This window comes from Hordeum vulgare, chromosome 1H (genome assembly GCF_904849725.1).
Source record: "Hordeum vulgare subsp. vulgare chromosome 1H, MorexV3_pseudomolecules_assembly, whole genome shotgun sequence".
Taxonomy (NCBI): domain Eukaryota; kingdom Viridiplantae; phylum Streptophyta; class Magnoliopsida; order Poales; family Poaceae; genus Hordeum; species Hordeum vulgare.
The window spans coordinates 368,935,000-368,954,005 of record NC_058518.1 but is presented as its reverse complement, the minus strand read 5'-3'; the positions used below and the strand labels follow the sequence as shown (position 1 = coordinate 368,954,005).

Genomic DNA, 19,006 nt, shown 5'->3' with positions numbered 1-19,006 from the left:
ACTTGAGGGGGCTTGGGCACTTGGGTTGAGCTTGAAGACTTTGTCTTCATAGTTCTGCTTCTTTGAAGATCAACATACAAGAGATCGACCCACAAAGTAACATGTGCCTTATGTAGACTTGTGATCAACTCTGTCACCAAAAAAATCTGAATCTGAATAGCCAATGAGATCAAACTTCGATCCCTTTCGATACCATAATCCTAGCATAGGGGTGTGAGCCAAATATCAAAGTATTTGCTTCACAGCAATGCGATGCGAATCCTTTGGTGCCGCTTGAAATCGGGAACACATGCAAACGCTAAGCATTATATCTGGCCTAGATGCACATAAGTACAATAAAGATCCAATCATGGAGCGATATACTTTTTGATCGATATCTTTACCATTTTCGCGAGTGATAGGTGGCCATTTGTTGGCATTAATGTCTTGTATCCCTTGAAATCTTGCATGCCAAATTTCTTGAGGCAGTCCTTGAGGTACTTCTCCTCAGATATGAAGATGCCATTTGGTTGTTGTCGAATATGAAGCCCTAGAAAGAACTTCAACTCTCCCATCATTGACATCTGATATTGCTCTTGCATCATGAAGCTAAACTCATCACTATATCGATTGTTAGTACAATCGAAGCTAATGTCATCCACACAGAGTTGACATATAAATAATTCACCATCATATGATTTAGTGAAGAGAGTAGGGTCGAGTGAACCAGGTTTGAAGCCTTTTTTGGGGGAACATTGCATGGGAAACAAAAAATTTCCTACGCACACGCAATACCTATCCATGGTGATGATCATCTACGAGAGGGGAGAGTGAATCTACATACCCTTGTAGATCGCTAAGCGGAAGCGTCTATTACGTGGTTGATGTAGTGGAACATCTTCGCGGTCCAAATCGCAACCCGTCCCGCGATCTCATCACGATCCGTCCTGCGATCCCATCACGAGCCATCCCGATCTAGTGTCGAACGGACGGCACCTCCGCGTTCACCACACGTGTGGCTCGATGATGTCCTCACCTTCTTGATCTAGCAAGAGGGGCGAAGTAGTATATGAGTTCCGGCAGCACGACGGCGTGGTGTCGGTGGTGATGAAACTATTTCCACAGGGCTTCGCCAAGCACAATGGAAACTATGATGGAGGATGAACTAGAGGGGCAGGGTTGCCGGCACACGGCTTGGGGAAATCTTGATGTGTTCTAGGTACTAGCCCTGCCCCTCTATTTATATGATGAGCCCATGGATCGTTTCTTGGAGATAAAAACTCCTCAAAGTTGGTTTGTCACGAAAGGCAAGAGTCCTCCTCGGACTCCACGACCAAACGCGAGAGTCCTGAGCGTCTGGCCCCAAACGATAGGGTCCCTGGCGTCTGGCTTGTGGTCTTCGCAAAACTCCTTTTGCACCTTCCTAAAGCCTCGTGGGCTTTACCCCTTGGCCCAAATAAAGGTGTTCTCATACACGAACATTTCTAGAAACATCTGAAACCCCTTTCGGTGAATTCCGAAACCATTCTGGAGACCAAACACTATTATCCCATATATCAATCTTTACCTCTGGACTATTCCGGAGTACCTCATCATGTCCGTGATCTCATCCGGAAGTCCGAACAACCTTCGGTCACCAACATAATAAATCAACTATACTTATATCGTCACCGAACATTAAGTATGCAGACCCTGCGGGTTCGAGAACTATGCAGACATGACCGAGATACTCTCCGGCCAATATCCAATAGCGGGACCTGGACGTCCATATTAGATCCTACATATTCTACGAAGATCTTATCGGTTGAACCTCTATGTCAAGGATTCACACAATCCCGTATATCATTCCCTTTGTCCTTCGGTATGTTACTTGCCCGAGATTCTATCGTCGGTATATCCATACCTATTTCAATCTCGTTACAAGCAAGTCTCTTTACTCGTTCCGTAATACAAGATCCCGCGGCTAACTCTTTAGTCACATTGCTTGCAAGGCTTGTTTGTGATGTTGTATTACCGAGTGGACCCGGAGATACCTCTCCGTCACACGGAGTGACAAATCCCAGTCTTGATCCATGCTAACTCAACGGACACCTTTGGAGATACTTGTAGAGCACCTTTATAGTCACGCAGTTACGTTGTGACGTTTGATACACATAAGGCATTCCTCTGGTGTCAGTGAGTTACATGATCTCATGGTCATAGGAATGTATACTTGACATGCAGAAAACAATAGCAAAAAAATGACACAATCATATGCTACATTTATAGTTTGGGTCTTGTCCATCACATCATTCTCCTAATGATGTGATCCCGTCATCAAGTGACAACAATTGTCTATGGCTAGGAAACCTTAACCATCCTTGACCAACAGGCTAGTCAACTCAAGGCTCACCAAGGACATTGTTTTGTCTATATATCCACCCATGTATTTATATTTCCATTCAATACAATTATAGCATGGATAATAAACGATTATCATGAACAAGGAAATATAATAATAACCAATTTATTATTGCCTCTAGGGCATATTTTCAACAGTCTCCCACTTGCACTAGAGTCAATAATCTAGTTCACATCACTATGTGATTGCAATGAATCTAACACCCATGCAGTTCTGGGGTTCGATCATGTCTTGCTTGTGACAGAGGTTTTAGTCAACGGGTGTGAACCTTTCAGATCCGTGTGTGCTTTACAAATATCTATGTCATCCTATAGATGCTGCTACCACGCGCCATTTTGGAACGATTCCAAATGACTGGTCCACTATACGAATCCGGTTTACTACTTAGAGTTTTCCGGATTAGTGTCAAAGCTTGCATCGGCATAATCCTTTACGACAAAATCTTTTAACACCTCCGTAATCGAGAAAAAATTCCTTAGTCCACTAGTTACTAAGGATAACTTTTGACCATTGTCCAGTAATCCATTCGTGGATCACTTTCGTACCCCTTGACAAATTCATGGCAAGGCACCCATCAGGTGCGGTACACAACATAGTAGACTATAGAGCCTATAGCTAATGCATAGGGGACGCCCTTTGTCCTTTCTCTTTCTTCTGCTGTAGTCGGGCTTTGAGTCTTACTCAAATTCTCACCTTACAAAGAACCAAGAACTCCTTCTTTGTCGATCTATTTTGAACTCCTTCTTGTCAAGGCATGCATTTCATTGAAAATTTTATCAAGCGTCTTGACCTATCTCTAGATCTTGATGCTCAATGTTCTAGTAGATCAATCCAGGTTTTCCTCTGAAAACACCTTTTCGAACAACCCTATATGATTTCCAGAAATTCTACATCATTTCCGATCAACAATATGTCAACCACATATACTCATCGGAAATTCTATAGTGCTCCCACTCACTTCCTTGGAAATACAAGTTTCTCACAAACTTTGTATAAACCCAAAAGCTTTGATCATCACATAAAAGCGCATATCCAACTCTGAGATGCTTACTCCAGGTCTTAGAAGGACCGCTAGAGCTTGCATACTTGTTTGCATCCTTAAGATTGACAAAACCTTCTGGTTGTATCACATACACCTTTCCTCAAGGAAACTATCGAGGAAACAATGTTTTGACATCCATCTGCAAGATGGAGCAACTGCTAACATAATTCCAACACACCTTTAGCATCGCTATGAGTGAGAAAGTCTCATCGCAGTAAACTCCTTGAACTTGTCGGAAACCTCTTTGCAAGAACTCGAGCTTACTTAAATGGTGACTCTCACCATCATGTCTGTCTTCTTTTAAAGATCCATATTTACTTAATAGTCTTACGACCATCAAGTAGTTCTTCCAAAGTCCACACTTTGTTTTCATACATGGATCCTCTCTTGGATTTCATGGCCTCCAGCCATTTGTCGGAATCGAGGCCCACCATGGCTTCTCCATAGCTCGTAGGTTCATTGTTGTCCAGCAATATGACCTCCAAGACAGGATTACCGCACCATTTTGTAGTAGCATGTATCCTTGTCAACCTACGAGGTTTGGTAGTAACTTGATATGAAGCTTCATGATCAACATCATTTGCTTCCACTTCAACTGGTGTAGGCGCCACAGGAACAACTTCCTGCGCCCTTCTACTCTCTGGTTGAAGTGTTGGTTCAATAACCTCATCAAGTTCCTCCATCCTCCCACTCAATTCTTTTGAGAGAAACTCTTTCTCGAGAAAGGACCCGTTTTCTGAAACAAACACTTTGCTTCTGGATCTGAGATAGGAGGTATACCCAACTATTTTGGGTATCTTATGAAGATGCATTTATCCGTTTTGGGTTCGATCTTATCAGGCCGAAGCCTTTGGACATAAGCATCGTAGCCCCAAAATTTTAAGAAACGACATCTTAGGTTTCTCCAAACCATAGTTCATACGGTGTCATCTCAACGAAACTATGTGGTGCCCTATTAAAGTGAATGTTGTTGTCTCCAATGCATAACCCCAAAACGATAGTGGTAATTCAATAAGAGACATCATAATATGCACCATATCTAATAAGGTGCGGCTACGACGTTCGGACACAACATCACACTATGGTGTTCCAGGTGGCATTAGGTGTGAAACAATTTTCACATTGTCTTAAATGTATACCAAACTCGCAACTCAGATATTTACCTCCATGATCACATCGTAGACATATTATCCTCTTGTCACGACGATCTTCAACTTCACTCTGAAATTGCTTGAACCCTTTAATAATTCAGACTTGTGTTTCATCAAGTAAATATACCAGTATCTACTCAAATCATCTATGAAGTAAGAACATAGTGATATCCACTGCGTGCCTCAACACTCATTGGACTGCGTACATCAAAATGCATTACTTCCAAAAAGTTACTTTCTTGTTCCATCTCAATGGAAAATGAGGCCTTCAGTCATCTTGCCCATGTGGCATGATTTGCATGTCTCAAGTGGTTCAAAATCAAGTGAGTCCAAACGATCCATCTGCATGGAGTTTCTTCATGCGTCTACACCAATAGGCATGGTTTACATGTCTCAAACGATTCAAAAACGAGTGAGTGCAAAGATCCATCAGTATGGAGCTTCTTCATGCGTTTTACACCAATATGACTCAAGTGTCAGTGCCACAAGTAAGTGGTACTATCATTACTACTTTGCATCTTTTGGCATCAATATTATGAACATGTGTATCACTACGATCGAGATTCAATAAACCATTGAAGGTATTTATTCAAGCAAATAGAATAACCATTATTCTCTTCAAATGAATAATTGTATTGCAACAAACATAATCTAATCATGTCTATGCTCAATGCAAACACCAAATAACAATTATTTAGGTTTAACACTAATCCCAATGGTAGAGGGAGCGTGCAATGTTGATCACATGAACCTTGGAATTAGTTTGAACACACATCGTCACCTCACCCTTGCTAGTATCCGTTTAACCCGTAGCTATAATTTCGAGTTACTAACACTTAGAAACTGAACCGGTATCTAATACCCTGGTGCTACTAGGAGTACAAGTAAGGTACACATCAATATCACGTATATTCAATATACTTTTGTCGACTTTGCCAGCCTTCTCATCTACCAAGTATCTAGGGTAGTTCCACTTCAGTGACTGTTCCCCTTATAACAGAAACACATAGTCTCGGGTTTGGGTTCAACCTTGGGTCTCTTCACTAAAGCAGCTCCTGGTTTGTCATTTCATGAAGTATCCCTTCTTGCCCTTGCCCTTCTTGAAAATAGTGGTTTTACTAACCATCAACAATTTATGCTCCCTCTTGATTTCTACTTTCGTGGTGTCAAACATCGTGAATAGCTCAAGGATCATCATATCTATCCCTGATATGTTATAGTTCATCACGAAGCTCTAGTAGCTTGGTGGCAGTGACTTCGAAGAACCATCGCTATCTCATCTGGAAGATTAACTCCCACTCGATTCAAGCGATTGTAGCACTCAGACAATCTGAGCACATTCTCAATGATTGAGATTTTCTCCCTTACTTTATAGATAAAGAATCTTATCGGAGGTCTCATACCTCTCAACAAGGGCACGAGTATGAAATCCCAATTTCATATCTTGGAACATCTCATATGTTCCGTGAAGGTCAAAACGTCTTCGGTGCCTCAATTCTAAGTCGTTAAGCATTACGCACTAAACTATCACGTAGTCATCAAAAAAATGTGTATGTCAGATATTCGCAACATCTACAGACGACGCTCGGGGTTTAGCACACTGAGTGGTGCATAAAGGACATAAGCCTTCTGTGCAGAATGAGGACAATCCTCAGTTTACGGACCCAGTCCGCATAATTGCTACTATTATCTTTCAACTAAATTTTCTCTAGGAACATATCAAAACAGTAGAGCTACAGCGCAAGCTACAACATAATTTGCAAATTCATTTTGACTATGTTCATGATAATTAGTTCAATTAATCATATTACTTAAGAACTCCCACTCAAATAGACACCCCTCTAGTCATTCGAGTGGCGCATGATCCAAATCGACTAACTCAAGTCCGATCATCACGTGAGTTGAGTATAGTTTCAGTGGTGAACATCTCCATGTTGATCATATCAACTGTATGATTCATGCTCGACCTTTCGGTCTCTTGTGTTCCGAGGCCATGTCTGTACATGCTAGGTTCGTCAAGTTTAACCCGAGTGTTCCGCATGTGCAACTGTTTTGCACTCGTTGTATGTGAACGTTGAGTCTATCACACCCGATAATCACTTGGTGTCACAAAACAAAGAACTGTCGCAATGGTTCACAGTCGGGGAGAACACAATTTCATCTTGAAATTTTAGTGAGGGATCACCTTATAATGCTACCGTCGTCCTAAGAAAAATAAGATGCACAAAAGGATTAACATTACGTGCAAATCATAAGTGACATGATATGACCATGAACTTCTGCTTCTTGATCTCCAACACCAAAGCACCGGCATGATCTCTATCGTCACCGGTGCCACACCATGATCTCCATCATTGTGCTGCCATCGAGGTCGTCGTGCTATCTATGCTATTACTACTAAAGCTGCTACCTAGCAATATAGTAAACGCATCTGCAAGCACAAACGTTAGTTTGAGGACAACCCTATGGCTCATGCCAGTTGCCGTAGCATCGACGTGCAAGTCGATATTTAACTATTACAACATGATCATCTCATACATCCAATATATCATATCATGTCTTTGGCCATATCACATCACATGCATACCCTGCAAAAACAAGTTAGACGTCATCTAATTTGTTGTTGCATGTTTTACGTGGATGCTATGGGTATCTAGTATGATCACATCTTACTTACGCAAAGCCACAACGGTGATATGCAATTTGCTATTTAACCTTCTCCAAGAACTGCCTCAGTCAAATCCGATTCAACTAAAGTTGAAGAAACAGACACCCGCCAGTCATCTATATGCAACAAGTTGCATGTCACTCGATGAAACCGGTCTCTCGTAAGCATACGAGTAAAGTTGGTCCGGGCCGCTTCAATCCAACAATACCGCCGAATCAAGAAAAGACTAAGGAGGGCAACAAATTGAACATCAATGCCCAGAAACTCTTTTGTGTTCTACTCGAGATATCATCTCCGCATGAACGTAGCTCATGATACCACTGTTGGGGAACGTTGCATGGGAAACAAAAAATTTCCTACACACACGCAATACCTATCCATGGTGATGATCATCTACGAGAGGGGAGAGTGAATCTACATACCCTTGTAGATCGCTAAGCGGAAGTGTCTATTACGTGGTTGATGTAGTGGAACATCTTCGCGGTTTAAATCGCAGCCCGTCCCGCGATCTCATCACGATCCGTCCTGCGATCCCATCACGATCCATCCCGATCTAGCGTCGAACGGACGGCACCTCCGCGTTCACCACACGTGCGGCTCGATGATGTCCTCACCTTCTTGATCTAGCAAGAGGGGCGAAGTAGTATATGAGTTCCGGTAGCACGACGGCGTGGTGTCGGTGGTGATGAAACTATTTCCACAGGGCTTCGCCAAGCACAATGGAAACTATGATGGAGGATGAACTAGAGGGGCAGGGTTGCCGGCACACGGCTTGGGGAAATCTTGATGTGTTCTAGGTACTAGCCCTGCCCCTCTATTTATATGATGAGCCCTTGGATCGTTTCTTGGAGAAAAAAACTCCTCAAAGTTGGTTTGTCACGAAAGGCAAGATTCCTCCTCGGACTCCACGACCAAACGCCAGGGTCCTGAGCGTCTGGCCCCAAACACGAGGGTCCCTGGCGTCTGGCTTGTGGTCTTCGCAAAACTCCTTTTGCACCTTCCTAAAGCCTCGTGGGCTTTACCCCTTGGCCCAAATAAAGGTGTTCTCATACTCGAACATTTCTAGAAACATCTGAAACCCCTTTCGGTGAATTCCGAAAACATTCTGGAGACCAAACACTATTATCCCATATATCAATCTTTACCTCTGGAGTATTCCGGAGTACCTCGTCATGTCCATGATCTCATCCGGAACTCCGAACAACCTTCGGTCACCAACATAATAAATCAACTATACTTATATCGTCACCGAACATTAAGTATGCAGACCCTGCGGGTTCGAGAACTATGCAGACATGACCGAGATACTCTCCGGCCAATATCCAATAGCGGGACCTGGACGTCCATATTAGATCCTACATATTCTACGAAGATCTTATCGGTTGAACCTCTATGTCAAGGATTCATACAATCCCGTATATCATTCCCTTTGTCCTTCGGTATGTTACTTGCCCGAGATTCGATCGTTGGTATCTCCATACCTATTTCAATCTTGTCACCGGCAAGTCTCTTTACTCGTTTTGTAATACAAGATCCCGTGGCTAACTCTTTAGTCACATTGCTTGCAAGTCTTGTTTGTGATGTTGTATTACCGAGTGGGCCCCGAGATACCTCTCAGTCACACTGAGTGACAAATCCCAGTCTTGATCCATGCTAACCCAACGGACACCTTTGGAGATACTCGTAGAGCACCTTTATAGTCACCCAGTTACGTTGCGACGTTTGATACACACAAGGCATTCCTCCGGTGTCAGTGAGTTACATGATCTCATGGTCATAGGAATGCATACTTGACATGCAGAAAACAATAACAACAAAATGACACAATCATATGCTACGTTTATAGTTTGGGTCTTGTCCATCACATCATTCTCCTAATGATGTGATCCCGTCATCAAGTGACAACACTTGTCTATGGCTAGGAAACCTTAACCATCCTTGACCAACAGGCTAGTCAACTATAGGCTCACTAGGGACATTGTTTTGTCTATATATCCACACATGTATTTATATTTCCATTCAATACAATTATAGCATGGACAATAAAAGATTATCATGAACAAGGAAATATAATAATAACCAATTTATTATTGCCTCTAGGGAATATTTCCAACACCTTTATCCTTGAGGAATTTCTTAAGTGTGTCATACCAAGCTCTTGGTGCTTGCTTGAGGCCATACAATGTCTTGTTGAGCCTGTAGACCATGTCAGGTTGTTTTAGATCTTCAAACCCTGGTAGTTGAGCAACATATACTTCTTCCTTAATCTTACCATTGACGAATGCACTTTTGACATCCATTTGATATAAGCATATATCATAGTGGTTAGCATAAGCGAGCAATATGTGTATGGCTTCAAGTCTAGCAACAAGTGCAAATGTTTCATCGAAATCAATACCCTTAACCTGTGTATAGTCTTGAGCTACAAGTCGAGCCTTCTTTCTGACCATTTGTCTAGATTCATCTTGCTTGTTGCTATAGATCCACTTTGTACCAACGATGTTGTGCTTACATCTATCTGGTTGCTTGGCGAGTTCACATATGTTGTTGAGCTTGAATTGAGGAAGAAGCTATTCTTGCTTAACTTGAATCCATTATGATTCCATGAAGGCTTCATCTACTTTGGTGGGCTCTGAGATAGACACAAAGACACAATGCCTACAAAAGTTAGCCAATTAGTTAGCTCTTGAGTGAGTAAGAGGACCTCGTGCATTGATGTTGTCGAGCATCTTCTCGATTTTAACTTCATTAGCAACTCATGGCTGAGCAGGGCGAAGACTTTATTCCTTCTATTGAGCATTGTTTCATCAACAACCTTATCTTCACGAGCATCATTGTCTTCATGTTGGCTAGATGGTGGAATGATGATTTCCTCAACTTCAGGTTCCTTGGGTATGATCTCACCAATGCACATCATCCTAATAGCTTCTTCACGTGGAAGTTCATCTAGCATAGGAGGCATGTGATCACTTTGCAAACCATCGAACCACACATCTATAGTCTCAACAATTTTATTATGAAAAGTGTTGAAGACTTTGTAGGTGTGCGAATCCTTTCCATAACCAAGCATGAAACCCTCATGTGCTTTCGGTGCAAATTTTGAAACATGGTGTGGATCTCTAATCCAACATCTTGCACCGAAGACTCAGAAGTAACTTACATTGGGCTTGTTACTAGTAAGAAGCTCAAATGAGGTTTTCTTGAAGAACTTGTGTAGATATACCATGTTGATGATGTGGCAAGCAGTATCAATGGCTTCATGCCAGTCTTCGAGGTGTCTTGAATTCATCAAGCATAGTGCAAGCCATCTCTATGAGAGTTCTGTTCTTGCGTTCCACGGGCCGTTTTGCTATGGTGTGTATGGAGCAAAGAACTCTTGTGTGACACCAAGTGTGTCAAGATATGTATTAAGACCAGTGTTATTGAACTCTATGCCATTGTCACTCCTCATATGCTTGATCTTGACACTGTAGTTGGTCATGCACCTGTTTGCGAAGCGCCTGAAGACATCCTGCACTTCAGTCTTGTAAAGTAAGATGTGCACCCAGATATATATAAAGTAATCATTAACAATCATGAAGCCATATAGAGTTGCAACGGTAGAGAAAGTGGAGTAGTGAGTAGGCCAAAATAAGTCCATGTGGATCAGCTCGAAGGGACTAGAGGTCGTCATGATAGTCTTTGAGGGATGTTTGGCTCTCGTCATCTTGCCGACTTCATAGGCACCGCATAGGTGACACTTCTTGAACTTGACCCCCTCCATGCCAATGAAAATCTTCTTCTTGGCGAGAGTGTGCAAGTTTCTCATGCCAACATGTCCTAGTTTTTTATGCCCTAGAAAGAACTCTGAAGCTTTTGGTAGAAGGCATCTGGCAACCTGTGGTCCTGCAAAGAAGTCTACCATGTATAGATCACCTCTTCGAAAACCTTTGAAGACTTTGGCTTTGTTAGAGTCCATTAGTACAACACATCGGAATTCGCCAAATACGACGAGCATGTCAAGATCACAAAGCATTGAGAGATACATTAGGTTGTTACCAAGGGATTCAACCATCATCACATTATTCATGTGTCAATCCCTTGTGATAGCAACTCTACCTAGTCCCAGTACTTTGCTCCTACATTTGTCGGCAAAGACAATGTGATCTTTGGTTGGAGGTCAAAGAGTTGACTCCATCAATAGGCTTCGATCACCAGTCATGTGAATAGCGCATCCACTCTCCATGATCCATTCAGTGGAGTTGGATCTATCTTCCTGCATTGAAAATTGGTATTATTCACCAAAGCCTTACAATAAATATCCAACAGGTGTGATATTTCTTCCGCTCTTTCTCTACTCGCTTTGGAAAACAACAAGTTATCATTGCCAAACCGTAAGTGGTTGAATGTTGGGGCAATCTCTGCCACTTTGATACCATGAAGATTAGACGTCTGGACATTTGCTTTTAAGAGGCACGAGATGCCGTCTGCTACCAACAAGAATAGATATGGAAAAAGAGGATCTCCCGGACGTATACCTCCCGAAGGTTTGAAATCATCAAGTCTCTTACCACTAAATATTATGAAAAAACTGTGCTTGTCATATTCATGACCACTGTGATTCATGACCACTGTGTAAACTAAAACCCAAATTCAACATGATTGCCTTCAGATATGACCACTCCATCCATTCGTAAGCCTTCATCATATCAAGCTTCAGGGCACAAAATCTATGTTTTTTGCCTTGTTTCTTTTCATAAAATGCAAGCACTCATACACCGAGATAATGTTGTCACTAATAATCCTTCCTGGCACAAAAGTTGACTGATCCTCTGACATGATATTCCGGTGTACTTGTTTCAAAGAGTTAGTAATTACCTTGGAGGCAATATTATAGAAAATGTAACATGAATTTAATGGGCGAAATGGCGACAAAGTAGAGGGGCTAGATACCTTTGGAATGAGAACCAAGATTGTATCATTAAAGTTTCTGGGGTCTCTACCCCCTCACAATGCCTAAAACAAAATTGTAACATTCTCACCACAAACATCCTAGTGATGTTGAAAGAATAACAACGGGAATTCATCTAAACCTAGAGCTTTTAAATGGAACATCTGGAATAAAACAACCTTCACCTTCTCATTTGTATAAGTTGTGGTCAACAAATTGTTCATGGAATTCGTAACCTTTACCGGCACCTTATCAAGAACTAGTTGCATATCAGTGACCCGACCGCTTGGAATAGAATAAGTTCTTCTAAATATTTGTCACCATAACCTTTATTTACCCTACATCATCAATCATGGTACCATTTGCAACCGCCAAACTTCTAATCAACTTTCTTCTTCTTCTGTTATTTACTCGCTGGTGAAAGAAAAGGGTATTTTAATCGCCGACTGACAACCACTCTATACGTGATCCAAGCTAAGTGTATCGGACGAAGTAGTACACCCCCGGACAATTCTCTAAGGAGTGGTCTTACGGTAATAAACCTCCCCCACCAATCACCCCCTTGTGATTTTCACTGGTGGGCTCCCCTCCCCAGTCTCATAATTTCTAATCATATGACTATACCTGGTCATGGGATACCCGACCTGACCAGGCCCAATGGTGCCCTCGGGCCGGCCGTGGATCTAGGTTTTAAGCCCGAAGGACGTGTCGGGCCAAACCCGAGGCTGACATATTTGTGATTTAACAAAGAAGCTCGGCCTCGGGTCCGAGACCCAGTGGGCTTTTACACTAATGGGCTGAGCTTGGACCTGATTTTTAGGCCTGGCGTCCGGACTGGGCCAGGCCTGGCGTCCGGACCGGGCCAGGCCAGGCTCGGACCTAGGTTTTTCGCTTCGGGCTAGGTTAGGCCCAGCCTGGCCCGGCCTGAAAATGGCCACGTATACATATGATACATCCATCCATAACAAAGATCCCATAAAATGTGTCTTGTAGGTGTAGCACCGTTGGTTTAGCACCGCATCCGAGCATCTATGCACGACTGCTATGTTGGAAGAGGCTGCTACTCTAGTTCAAGCACATGGCTTACAACTTAAGAGCAACTCCAACGAGGCGAATCATTTCGTCCGCCGCCGTCCGTTTGGGTCTACGCGGACAGAAAAGTCAGCCCAATGCGCCTACCCAAACGGACGCGTCCGGTTTTCGTCCTCGCGCGGACCCATTTCTGAACCAATTTTGAGCCTGATTTGGGTCGGGCGGACACAAAGCGGACACGGGCGACGCATGCATACTCCTTCCCTTGGGCCGCCAGTCGGTGGTACATCGGTCGTTCTCCACCCCTACCAACAGCTAGCCCTCGCCTCGCCCCCAACCTGTCGTTGTCGCTGCCATGTTCCGGTGCCTCGGCCACCAGCGCCTCCTCCCATACCTTCCCAAACACTGACACCTACCCACGCCGCCGGTCCACCGGAGCTTCCCCAACCCCAATCTAAATTCGCTGGTCAGCTTCGTCGTCCATCCTCGAAAGCGGTTCGACAGTTTGCCTCAAGGTACAAACGGACTGCGCCGACGAGTTCTTTTTCCATAATGTTCTGTGCGACTCCGATGATGAGGAGATGCTTCTTGCCGTGTTCGTCCATGACCACCTTAATAGGCAGCGACTGTTGTTCCGGGGCTCGATTCCGGGGCATGTTTTGGCGTTGAATCGCAACCGAGAGAGCGGAGATTTCCTTCTATGGAAGGACTACTTTGACACAATCAATCTGTTGTTCAAACATTAGAAATTCCGGAGGCATTTCCGTATGGCTAGGCATGTTTTCAACCGGGTTCGAGAGGGGATGGTCGGATACGATGACTGCTTCGAGTGCAAAGAGGATGCCATTGGGAGGATTGGGTTCTCATCTTATCAGAAAGGCACCGCAGTTATTCGGATGCGTGCTTATGGAGTACCCGGTGATCTTATCGAGGAGAGTCTACGTGCCTAGAGTCGCTGTACAGATTCTGCAAGGCTGTGGTTGCAGTGTTTGGCCCTGAGTACTTGAGAGGGCTGATTGCTGCAGACACAACCCGCTTGTTGGTGACCAATGCCACCCGGGTTGCCCAAGGATGCTTGGCAGCATAGACTGCATGCACTGGGAGTGGAAGAACTACCCTTTTGCTTGGCAAGGCGAGTACAAAGGCCATGTCAAGGCTTGCACTATCATACTTGAGGCAGTGGCCTCTCAAGATCTCTGGATCTGACACTCTTTCTTTGGCATGGCCGGATCACACAATAATATCAACGTGCTTCAACGTTCGCCGGTGTTTGTAAGGTTTGTTGAAGGCAACAGCCCATCGGTCAATGTTAACATCAACGGTCACAACTACAACAAAGGATACTATCTAGGTGGCGGAATCTATCCAGAGTGGACCACTATTGTGAAGACAATCTCCAACCCTGTCGGAGAAAAGAGGAAAAGATTTGTCCAAGAGCAAGAGAGTGTAAGGAAGGATGTCGAGCGTGTCTTTGGTGTTCTGCAATCTCGATGGGGTATAGTTCGGTATCCAGCTAGAACTTGGAGCACCAAAAAATTACGAAAAGTGATGAGTGCTGGTGTGATCATGCATAATATGATCGTAGATGATGAGCGCCCGGAACGTCTCCACGGTCAAGGGTTTGAGTTTCAAGGTGACAATATGGTGCCTCAGCATGGCGGGGGAGCGACATCGTTTGCACAGTTCATCTAATTTCATCATAAAATGCGTGATTGGAAAACTAATTCAGTTGCAAGATGATTTGATTAAACATATGTGGAATCATGTTGGCAGATGTATCTTTTTAAGGTAATTTAATTTTTATTGGGCTTGTAAAACGTTGCTATATTTTATTTCGGTTGTGGAACTATGCTATTTCATTTGCTTTTAAAAAGATGTAAATTGTTTGTATTTGTTAAAACTCGGCGACTACCTGACCATGCAGATAAATATGGATCGATGCGTTGGACCCATTATCGACTTAAATTTTAAAGCAGACGGATGATCCAAACGGACGTTTGTTTGTTTCGATTGGAGTTGCTCTAAGGCTGGCCATAGTGGGGTATCATAGATAGTAACATAGTCTTGTGACTAACAAACATGGTGATGTGACAAGTAATTAAAGAAAAGAGATGATTAGAGTAACATAGGTAGATACCGTAACATGTTAAATGCTACTATGTGTCATGCATGTCAATAAATGAGATCACCTATGATACTAGTTTATGTTACTATGCACTACGAAGATAGTATCATACAATCATAACATATGCATGATAATACTATATGTTACTCTCCACTATGAACAGCCTAAAGCCCACAGTATTCAGAAACCGGTCTGTGAAACGGCGAGTCGGTTGAGATAGATATAGATTGCGTGTTTATTTTAAGCTTTCCTCGTGTCGTCTTGCAGTTCGTGTGCGCGCGGCGTGCGTGCAATAAATCAGAACGTGCAAACAATCTTGAGATCAGAACGACAGCCGTATGAGCCCCGAACAAATTCTTTGTTTCTTATCCACAAGTTCACATTCCCAATCCATTCACGCATCGCTACACAAAGTGGCTTCTTTTGCCGCCGGTCCCCTTACGGGCACCTGACGCACGGTGAACAATGGCGATTTTAATTACAAGATGGACCCACGGTGCCCTGCCGGGCTCAGATGTCTCGCCGGCAGAGCGGGCAGGAGGCGTGCCTGACGAGCCAGCGGTCGATGCAGGGCGCGTGGAAGACGTGCCGGCAGCCGGGCAGTCGCCTCGCGGACTCGCCCACCTCCAGGTCCTGCAGGCACACCGAGCAGCAGAGCGCCTCCCCGGCCTCGTCCACCGCCGTGTCCGCGCCGACCTTGATCGCCGGCAGCCGCCGGAGCGCGTGCGCTGGCAGCCCCCTCGCGCCGCCGGTCTCGAACAGGTCACTGGGCTCCGTGAACGGCGCGCTGATGGCGCTTATCTGCATGCCAATGTATGCGTGGTTAATAATTATGTAATGCCGACACTGACGGTGAAAATGTGAAACGCTATCGACATTATGTATGTTTTTTTGAGCTGTGTTGACATGTTTTTTTAATCTTATCCTTGTGACACGATCTAATTTGTTGTGATCCACATGGAATAGAAAATGGGCGTAAAACCGGTGTTAGTTAACCATGCCGTCATCGATGCAATATTTTTAACACTTATGGGTGATGAGCTCACCCCAATAACTACGACTTATAGCGAGTGTGACTCAGCGAGTGATCTACAAGATTTGCACTAGGATAGCACCTTTGTAACCACCCATGTTTGTTACCAAAAGAGAAGCCCTTTTTAGGTTGCTGTCTTCTCTTGTGCATGGATTTCCTCACAAGAAATCCTTGTGTCTGAAGATAGCAATAGCTTGTACTACTACATACTACTCCACTAGACAATGCATATGAGCTATCACTGACAGAGTGACAGTCACCTCATGATGGTGGAGTAAGTATGTATGCTGAGGGAGATTGGTTAATTAATTGGAGTGGTTGATCACTCGCGCGTCGTAAAGAGCCTTATTAAATACTGGTATTTAAATCAAGCATGGTGCGCCATGATTTTCGTTCGGGCTGAGGTCGAGGCTCTACCTGACTCTGCACGGCGCTCTGCACCGCCGGCCCCACCTTCTCGCGGACCAGCCTCCCGCTCAGCAGGCTGAGGACGATGTCCACCTGCACGTCGTACAGTAGTACAAACACGGTCAGTAATAAGCCACTCTCCATAACTCCATGTACCTCGACGTGCGTCACTGACAAATGCTGAACAGTGGTAGCCTCGTCAATAACAAAGTACAGATTCGATTCGGAGAGTCGAGAGTCGACATCATTTTGATGTTTTTATTATGATCAATAACATAGCCCATGCATACCATGAAATTCAATCGCGTTTACAGAAACAGGGCAGCGGAGTGCTCTGAATTCTGCAAAACTCGCCTCGTCTCGGAGGCGATCGCGTCGCATCGTGCGAGAAACTGCTCCATTCCGTGGGTATATAATGGAGAAGGGTAGGTGGCAATGCAGTGATATACGTACCATGAAGAGGACGCTCCAGACGGCGGAGTCGCTGGTGTGCCAGAGGTCCCGCGACGACTCAGCGACCTCGATGGAGAAGACGGCGCCGGAGATGGCGCCGATGCCGGCGCCGCGCACCACCCCGCTCTCCGTCGCCAGCCCGATCACCGACCCCGACACCGCACCGACCAGCGACCCCACGGCCGCGAAGGCGCAGGTCGCCACGACGCAGAGCACCTTGCAGGCCAGCTCAAGCGCCACGGACCCCAGCCCTGGGCGACCGCCGGGCCATTGCCGGGGCTCCGGCGCGGACGAGCTGGGACCAGGGGACGCCGACGTGTCCATCGCGGGAGGGAGACCGAACCGAGAAGCCGGATGTTGAACTCAACTGAGCTGGAGCGAACTGACGACGCACGCACGCACGCACGCCGGTGGCGCGGAGGGGAGAAGAGGGAATGGTGCGTGATGGTGAGTAGGATGGTAGTGGAGACGAGGAGAGCGGGGTCGTGTGTATAAATAGCGGCGCGGGAACGTGAGAGGAAATCTGTGGTCGGGTCCGGTGGTGAGGCCGCCACTGGTTTTGATTTTGTCCTGTCCTCGCTGCGGCTGCGGCTGCGGCGTGGCGTGGGCCGCTTGTGTTCTCGGCTCTGTTTCGGTGGGTCTAGTGCACGAGCTCGTGCCTCTGTGTAGCTTGTTTATTCAGCTTAGCAGCACTCGACCCCATCGTTTGCGGCAGTCACGGTATCCTGGGAGGCTGGGACCTAGATGAATTAAGATGGGTGATTCTGTAGACGTAGGTTTCTTCTAGGTTAGAGCTTCTACATCCGGACTTGGTAAATTCAGTCCCCAGTACTCCCTCCGGTCCTTTTTTCTTTGCGTTTAAGAAAAGTTGATTTTTCCCTCAATGCTCTGCGTACTAGCTTTTCTTGGCTGTTGTTTCCAACTTTACCCCTCCTTTCCAATTATTGCATGTCTCTTTCCCATGCACAGCCAACGCCTCTTTTCCATGTACAGCGCCGCAGCCACCGCCTCTTCCCAAGGAAACCAGCTGCCTACCTCTTCCTCTCCTTCCCACGGGTCTCATCTCACCCTCCCATTCTCCACATCTCACTCTCCCTTCTCCTCTACATCCCCTCCATTTCTATGGATGAAATCCACCCATCATGGTTGTGGGAGGACAGCCAACCTGTAGAGCATAGTGAGTCCATGCATGAAAGTTTGCTCGCGGAAGACAGCTTGCTCGACGTGGACGACAGCGAGCTCGTGTACGGAGGCGTGCTCCCCACAGGCGGTGCGCTCACGAGCAGTGGTGTTCTCTCGCTCGCAGAGGGCAGCGCCCTCGCGGACGGCGTCGTGCTCCCGCTCGCGGACGGCGACGCAGTCATGGAAGGCAGCGTGTCTGCGGATAGTGGCCTCCTGCCGCTCGCGGATGGCGACGCAGTCATGGAAGGCAGTGCGCCCACGGACGGCGACGCAGTCGTGGAAGGCGGCGCGTTCGCGGAGTGCAGCATGCACCTGAAGGACGGTGGCGTCCACGCACTTGAGCACGTCGTGCATGCGTTGGTCGACAAGGTGAACAAGCTGACCGACAAGGTGCAACAGCTCACCGAACTGCTGCACGCGCTCGCCGTGAGGGGCATGAAGGTGGATGGTGCCAACCTGGAGGACGAGGACGGCCAACATGCGCTCGTGGATGATAGTGGCATCTACGACGGACAGAAGTGCGGCGAGATGGTCGATGGCGACCCATTGCCACCGATCGAGCAATTCTCTGTTCCTCCCGGCGCAGAAGAGGTCAGGCTAGA

General features: G+C 45.6%; 1 protein-coding gene across 1 annotated transcript; it reads right to left on the bottom strand.

The window, feature by feature from the left end:
* Positions 1-15,667: 15,667 nt before the first annotated feature.
* LOC123411287 (NEP1-interacting protein-like 1) lies at positions 15,668-17,687 on the bottom strand. Its single transcript, XM_045104220.1, has 3 exons — positions 17,223-17,687; positions 16,779-16,862; positions 15,668-16,129 (listed from the first exon to the last, which is right to left on the bottom strand). The coding sequence occupies exons 1-3, from the start codon at positions 17,544-17,546 to the stop codon at positions 15,839-15,841; spliced, it is 699 nt and encodes a 232-aa protein (XP_044960155.1). The 5' UTR covers positions 17,547-17,687; the 3' UTR covers positions 15,668-15,838.
* Between the last annotated feature and the right edge of the window lie 1,319 nt (positions 17,688-19,006).

Coding starts and splice junctions, on each gene's coding strand:
- LOC123411287 (XM_045104220.1), bottom strand. CDS start 17,546: ATGGACACGTCGGCGTCCCCTGGTCCCAGCTCGTCCGCGCCGGAGCCC. Junction 16,863..17,222: donor TCTGGAGCGTCCTCTTCATG/GTACGTATATCA, acceptor TACGACGTGCAG/GTGGACATCGTCCTCAGCCT. Junction 16,130..16,778: donor AGAGCGCCGTGCAGAGTCAG/GTAGAGCCTCGA, acceptor ATTGGCATGCAG/ATAAGCGCCATCAGCGCGCC.